This window comes from Gavialis gangeticus, unplaced genomic scaffold (assembly GCF_001723915.1).
Source record: "Gavialis gangeticus isolate Ggan-Ray unplaced genomic scaffold, GavGan_comp1, whole genome shotgun sequence".
NCBI classification, from domain to species: Eukaryota; Metazoa; Chordata; order Crocodylia; family Gavialidae; genus Gavialis; species Gavialis gangeticus.
The window spans coordinates 85,117,741-85,125,449 of record NW_017729025.1 but is presented as its reverse complement, the minus strand read 5'-3'; the positions used below and the strand labels follow the sequence as shown (position 1 = coordinate 85,125,449).

Here is a 7,709-nt window from a genome sequence, read left to right as displayed (position 1 = left end):
AAAAAATTCTTCTTTGCAATCTTTCAGGCACAAACACTCTTCATCAGGCCAAGGACGCATAGATTTTCCTCTAGGGAAGCGCTTGTCTTCCAAAGGCTAGAAAAACCAGTTTTACGAGATGTACAAGGACAGTGCATCTCAGGTGTGGCTCTTGCATTTTTTATTGTTCATAATCATTTAATGTAGATTTATGTTAAGGATCTGTAACGAAAAATGGAATAGCATCCTTTGAACTGAACTCCTAATGTAAGCACATTCCTACACTGAAACCATGCAGTCTTTTATTGTAACCCTTTCCATTTCCTACCCTGTTCCTTCCCTGATGCTGATCATGCATGTCGTATCTAGATTTGGATTGCAAGTTTTTTTAGGATGGGAGCCATCTTTTTACTGTTGTACTGGAAAATGTCTGATATTTGGGCATTGCTACACTTGAGTCACTGAAGGTAGGTTTACTAGGCAGGCTGAGAAGCAGGGTATTACTAGTAGGCTGTGCAGAGCACTGAGCTAATGCAGCTATGTTGCTTCTAGTACCCAGCCTAGCGTGGAAGAGATAGCTAGCTTAGCTTTGTACAGTTCTGCCCTTTGCAGGCAAACCTTGTATGTAGTGCTGAGGTAGCTTTAGCTTTAAATGAACTGGCTTGGGTACCAGCTGCAGCATAACCACAGCAACACACAGCTCTGCGTGGGCTTATTTACTTGCTCCTCAGGTGAGTTTGCAGACCATGGAGCTGCAGTTAGACTGTTATTAGTACCCATGTTGGCTAATTTAAAGCTATCTTGGCAATCTCTATACTTCTCTGTGCTAATGTGACTGCAGTGGAGACATACATATTGGCTGCTGTCCAATGAGTCACAAATGTTTTGGCATCCTTTCAGGATTCAGCTTCTACATAGATGTGCTATGTTACTTTTTATTTGCTAGAAAGCTTATACCTGAGGAAAAAAGAAGACCTCTTATTTCAGTATCACTAGTAAAGTCAAGGCAGCTGTAGAAGCAATAGTCTTTGTCCTTTGTCTGAGTCAGGAGACTCATTCTAAGGGATCCAGGAAAGGGGGGAGTGGCTTAATTGTTGGAAATGACTGAGGGGCGGGGTTTTGAGTTTGCTTATAAAACACATACTCACCCACACCTGCCAATTTAAAGACGGTAAGCAGAATTGCTTCCAGCTGTAGGATACACTTCTCAACCACCTCCTTCAACAACTGACTTGTATGCAACAGGAATTAAAATGGGATCTACTATAAGCTCAAATGAGGTGAGAACCCCCACTCCCCCCAAGACAACTACAGTTGTTGGATGCTCCATTTCAAGGGTTCACAGCAGAAGATTATTTGTGAAAGCTGTATGGAAAAATTTGTGGACTGCAGATTTTGCTGTTCCTCTGGCACCTCAAGTTGCAAAGGTTGTTCCTCTACTCTGGTGCGAAACAAAATTTTATGGCATGTATAGGCTGTCTGAAGTTGCTCTAAGCACAGTTACAAGAATGAAGGAACAACCCTTGTAGGAACAATCCTACACGAATGAAGGAAAAACCCTCTGCCATGCCATGCAATGGAGGCAGCGGGGTTACTATGGAGCCTAAGGGCTTAATGAATCTCTTTAACTTTGGTTCCAATGTGTGGGATTATAAAAATAGCAATAGAGTAGAAAATGAAATTGAAAGACTTCTGTTAATGTTGACATTTTCCTTTCTTGTTTCCCCTCAGAATCAAAGCACTGTTCAGGCACCAGTGAGACCGGTAGGCAATAATTAAGTGGAACATTATTAAATGCTATAAAGTGCTTAATATAAATGTCAGGAGCAAACAAAGTTGGGGAAGAGGAGGAAGATATTGACAATATTGCTACTCACCAATAATTTGAATTACAATGTTATCTTTATGGGAGAAACAACTATATGTTTATCAGTTGAATGGATTCAGTCTAATCTCTCTCTGTCTCTAACATTTCTGGTATGTGCCTACCACATTGGTACTGCATCTAGGCATACTGTCTTTTAACTTCTGGTCCTGTAAATTTTCTTAATCTATGTTTTGGTTTCAATGGCAGAAAAATATGTTCTTTTAGTGCATCCATTTCTTCATAAAAGAGGACTTGTTTAAATTGACTCTCTCATTTGTTATTACCCCTTCAACTTGATTTTTCCTCTCCTAAATTTTGATATTTACCATTGTTTTAACTGTGCTTTACAGTGCAATATTTTAAAATATACAATAGAAGGAGCAGACTGTCAAGAATGTATAGTACCCATTTTTTCCTGTTCTGAGGCATGTAAAAACATATATATATATAAATAATAAAATATGAGGGCTGTGTGAAGCTTTGGTCACTGATTTGATTTGGTGGAGATTCGGCTCGATTCAGTGGCTGAATCTCCAAATCCACGCTGAATCAGGAGACCATTTAATCTCTCTGAATCGAATCGGAACGGTCCAAATCCATTTGGAGAAATTCAGAAAGATTTGAAGATTTGGACATAGAGACAGCTTTAGATTTTTTTTCTACTTACCTCAAGGTACTAGGCGGCTTGTGAATGCTGAGATGGTGGGGCAGATGAAGCATCCTACAGGAGTGCCGGGGGCAGACCTGGAAGTAGACCAGAAGCACTTCCAGTCCAATTCCAGGTCTACCACGGAGTGCATAGGTCCCCGCCCCACCCCCCATTCCCCTTGGCTTGGTAACTGGTGCCTTCTGGGTCTGGGGGGTCACCCAGGGTCACCCTGTGGCTGATCGCTGAGCTGCGAAGGGGTGCAGGGGGCCTCCCTGCGTGCTTGACAGTGGACTTGGAAGTGCACCGGAAGTACTTCTGGTCCACTTCCTGGTTTGCCGCCAAGCATGAGGGGGCCCCCCTGCACTCCTGTGGGACGCTCTATACGCCCCAGCATCGCAGCATCCATGAGCCATGCCTGGTACCTTGAGGTATGTAGAAAAAACATTTAAAGCTGTGTCTATGGCTGAATTGCTGATTCAGAGAATCAGCATCAAATCTTCAGATTTGGCTAAATCAAATCGGGGATCGAATCTTTGGATTTGGCCAGATCAAATCTGAATCAACAAATTGAATTACTGTCCCTGATTTGGGCTGAATCCAAATCAAATATGGCTCATTTTGCACACCCACCCACCCACACACACACAAACAGTACTACATAGGATAGTCTTCAAATGGAAGCAAGTGGTACAGTGTTAGCAGTGTACTTAATACAGCTGGAATGCTGCTTTGAGTAACTGGGGTTTCAGGAACATGTAAAGGACCAGATTGCAGGTGCCTTTACTCATACTGATGAGCAATTCCTTACGTAAGTAATTGCCTTGAAAACGTTACAGTACTATGTGAATTTGTGCTCATTGTTATGAATAAGGGCTTTGCAATGTAGCTTGAAAATATACATCTACTCTGACTAGTGACATAAGGCCTGACTTAAGGTACTTACTCGTATTGGAGAAGGTCCTAATTGATATGTAGAGGCATAACAGGGATGATCCTGCTTTGAGGAAGAGGCTGGACTAGATGAACTTGTGACATCCCTTCCAACCCTACTTTCCTAATGATCCTATGAACAGGACATCTCTGTACCTTGGGCTGTTGCAGTTACTGCACCGCTGGTTGTGATGGTGGCTACTTTGATGCCCACTCACCCCAAAGGGCCATTCTTAGGATTGCTGGTGACCATCCTCCTCCCTCCTCACTCTGCCCTCACCATTTATGCTACTGATTATATAAATAAGGGTGTATCAGAGCCTGGACAGTCATACTCAGCTACTCAGGTGTATTTGGAGTCAGATCTACTTGGGGCCTGTATACAGGATCACCTCAGCTCTCATAATGGTTGTGTAAATATTCCTGCTACAGTTATACCATTGACCATTATGTTCTGATTTTCACATTGCCTCATGTTTTTCCTAATTTCCTTATAAAAGTTGTCTTGTGAACAGAAACTTTCCCAAGCTTAGTTTAAGCTAGAGAAGTAAATTATTCTGGAGAGTTTGTGCATAATTTCTGAAATATAGAATTTAAGTAAAATAAAATTTTCAGGCTAAATAATATAGGGTAGTGGAATTAGAAAAAAGCATTGAAAATTATATTACTTTTTGGAATTTTTAAAACTTTTTTAAAAGAAATGTTCAGTGGTATTTTGGTAAATGGAAAACAATAAATCTGGCTGATCACAAAGAAAGTTCTTCAAAATAAATAACTCAGTCAATGAAAAATTTAATTGAAAATCAGAATTTGCAACCAGCTCAGATTAAAAGATTTCCTTTGACTCACTAAGAACCTTATATAGATTGCTTCTTTCTGACATATTTGGAGGCTTTACATAGGACTGAATGATGATAGGGTTCTGGACCATCATGGCTACAACATTGCTCTTACACTATGTTTAATGATAAGAGGATATAGCCTGCTCTTATGGATGATTTTCAGGATGTAGAACAAATAATTGAGTTTCCTTCCTTTTTTCACCACTTCACTTATGAGCAGCTCCCCAGGATTTTTGATCCTCTCCTTCTGCACACTTAGTCATAGTCATAGAGTATGGAAGGGACCTCCAGAAGTCATCTTGTCCAACCCCCTGCCTGTGGCAGAATTATCCTGACTGATCCAAACCACCCTGTAAAAACCATAATTTAAACTTTGCATAAGATTACCCAAGACCCCAACACAACAGAGATCCAACACCCTAACTTGCCACAGATAAAGCAAGTGAACTACAGCAACCAATGTCCTGCTTCTATAAAATGCTGTCAGTGTATGCTCAAGAGGTCCATCATACCCTCTGCTAGAGAGGAAGACACCCCCCCCCACTCTCCATACATATCTGACCATAAGGTAAAATTCCTTGCTGACCCCAAATATGATGATTGGCCTGACTCTGAGTGGAGGGACAACAGCCTCTAGCCAAGAACCTCTGGCTTTGCTCCTAGCAGGAGAATTGACACACCCCCGTTGAAGTCCCCAGCCTTAGCTGTAGGCAACACCAAATGCCTCTGGGGAGGCTTAAAAATACCCAGAAGTATGTAGCAGAAAAAAGTGTGTGTGTGTCTTGGGTAGGAGGAGGGGGATACCATAATAGAAAATAAACTTAGCTACCCCTAAGTCATCCCTGATTAGTGGCTGTCCAACCTCCTCTTGAACACCTCCAGTGATGAAGAGTCCACAGATTATGTAGGCAATCTATTCCACCGCCTCACTATTCTAACAGTGAAGAACCTTTTCTGGACATCCAACCTAAATTTACTTTGCTTCAACTTCAGGCCATTAGTTCATGTTCCCCTCTGCAGCAAGATAGAAAAGGTGCTTTCCCTCTTCTTTATGGCAGCCCTTCAAATATCTGAAGACTGCTTTTATGTCCTCTCTTAAGTGCCTCTTCCACAAGTTGAACATACCTACCTCCTTCAGCTTCTCTGCATATGACTTGCCTTTTGAGCCCTTTATCATCTTTGTTACCCACTTATGGACCCTCTCTAACTCCTCCATTTCCTTTTTAAAATACGGAGCTCTGAACTGCACACTCCAAATGAGGCCTAAGCAGTGCTGAGTAGAGGCACTGTCACTTCCCATGTTTTGTAGGGCTGTGCGAAATTTTGTCAGGTTTTTCATTTTGAAGCTGTTTTGATATGTTTCAAGCTTCACCACCTTATAGTAGTTTTATCCAGCCCACATGATTGGTTTTTCATAAATCCATGCTGATTTTGGGTAGCATCTTTGTTACCCACCTATGGACCCTCTCTAACTTCTCCATTTCCTTTTAAAAATGTGGAGCTCTGAACTGCACACAGTGCTTCAAATGAGTGAAATGGAAACAAAACAAAAGGCTTCAAAACTGGTTCAAAACGAAACAAGGGTACTTGAAAGGTTTTGAAACTTTTGAAACATTTCAAGTTTCAAAGCCAGGCTTTCCTGGCCTCAGTACCAGTCCCAGGCAGCAGCCTGCTGTCATCTTGCGTGCAAATCTGGTGGCCCGCACCCCCCAGGAGGAGTCTGACACAGCCCTCCCCAGGAGCAGGGGACCCCGATCTGTGCGTGGGATGACAGTATGCTGCAGCTGCTGGCTAGGGCCAGCTACAGCAGCAGTCTTTCCAGCGCTCAGCACGGTCTGTGCCCAGCACTGGTCCCAGGCGGCAGTGGCAGCCTCCTGTCTTCCTGTGCACAGATCTGAGGGCCCAGGAAATGGAAAAGTGCTTTGAAACCAAATGATGAAATGAAACACTGTCCCTTCAAAATGGTGAAATGGAAGTTGAAATGAAATGGTGTTGTTTTGTACCTAATGTTCTATTGATGCATCCCAAAACAACATTTGCCTTTTGTGTGGCTTCATCACACTGGAGACTAATAGTGAGTCTGTGATCTACCAAGACTCCCAAGTGCTTTTCCATAGAGTTGGCATCCAGCCAGAAGCCCCCCATTTTGTATTTGTGTTTTTTATTATTCCTCCTGAGGTGTAGTGCCTTGCATTTGTCTACACAGAACTTCATCCTGTTAGCTCTAGCCCAACTTCCCAATCTGTCAGGATCCTTCTGAATTGTACTTGCATTCTCCAATGTGTTTACAGTTCACCCCAGTATTGTGTTATCCACAAACTTGTTCAAGAAGCTTCCTATGCCAAGATCCAAATCATTAACACATATGTTTAATAGCACTGGACCAAGGAAAGACCCCTGCGGGATTCCACTCAAAACCTCCTGCCATTTTGACATGGACCTGTTAAAAATTACCCTTTGCCTGAGGCTATTAAGCCAGTTATCTAGTAGTTTTATCCAACCCACATGATTGGTTTTTCATAAATCCATGCTGATTTTGGGTAGCATCTTTGTTACCCACCTCTGGACCCTCTCTAACTCCTCCATTTCCTTTTAAAAATGTGGAGCTCTGAACTGCACATAGTGCTCCAAATGAGGCTTTATCATTGCAGACAATAGGCTTCCATTGATTTTTATGGACTCCTCATGGGAGGTCAAATAGGGACCCAAGAGTATTCCATCTGGTGTGGGTAGGTTATCTGGGGATCTCATCTTTGCCCACAATTGCCGTGGGGTCTCAGTTCTTCCTCCCATCCCCCAGATTATTAATATTTTTATTACAGATTTATGTTTTCTGTGTAGCATAGAGTCTAACTCAGAGGGATTTCGTGTCCAGAAGTTATTGAAATTAGGGCTGAGTCTAGAGGAGCTGGTTCTGAGAAGCAGTAGCAGGTATTTTTGATCTAGAGAGAGGTGTTTCAGAACTTGGTCTGTTTTTCCAGCCATGGGCTGGGGCATGAATGTTGGAATTTCATTAATCAAAACTAATATGAGGGAATGCCTGCCTGTTGGAGAACATTAGCCTGTTGGGTTTGATGTCTCAATCACCACACCTTAGTTATGCCACTGAATTTGATCTTAGTCTTCTGGGCTAGGGACAGACATTTAAAAAGCCTGAATTGATTCAATCTTTGCAGGTTAGTCTAACCTGGCTAGGTTGAACCAGTTTGTAACTGCATAGACATCCCAGGCATGCAGGCATATGCTTGCAGTGGCTCAGGCTATAAGCTGAGGGTGCTAGAGCAGCTCTCCCACCCCCTTCCACACCACTGAGCTGAATGGGGAGGGGGGCATGGCTAGGCCCAGCAGGATGCTCTGATTAGCTCAGCAGGGAATTGATAACTATGTTTATCACCCCCTAACTCAGTGTTTATCACCCAATTAAGAAAACAACAGAGGGACA

At 42.6% G+C, this 7,709-nt stretch overlaps 1 protein-coding gene across 1 annotated transcript in view; it reads left to right on the top strand.

The window, feature by feature from the left end:
* The first annotated feature begins 1,159 nt into the window (after positions 1-1,159).
* Positions 1,160-7,709, top strand: part of LOC109298789 (cytosolic phospholipase A2 epsilon-like) — a 106,268-nt gene continuing 99,718 nt past the window's right edge. The window contains exons 1-2 of the mRNA XM_019519067.1: positions 1,160-1,259; positions 1,711-1,743. Coding sequence (XP_019374612.1) covers positions 1,233-1,259; positions 1,711-1,743 — 60 coding nt within the window. The 5' untranslated portion in view covers positions 1,160-1,232. The remainder of the gene's footprint in view (positions 1,260-1,710; positions 1,744-7,709) is intronic.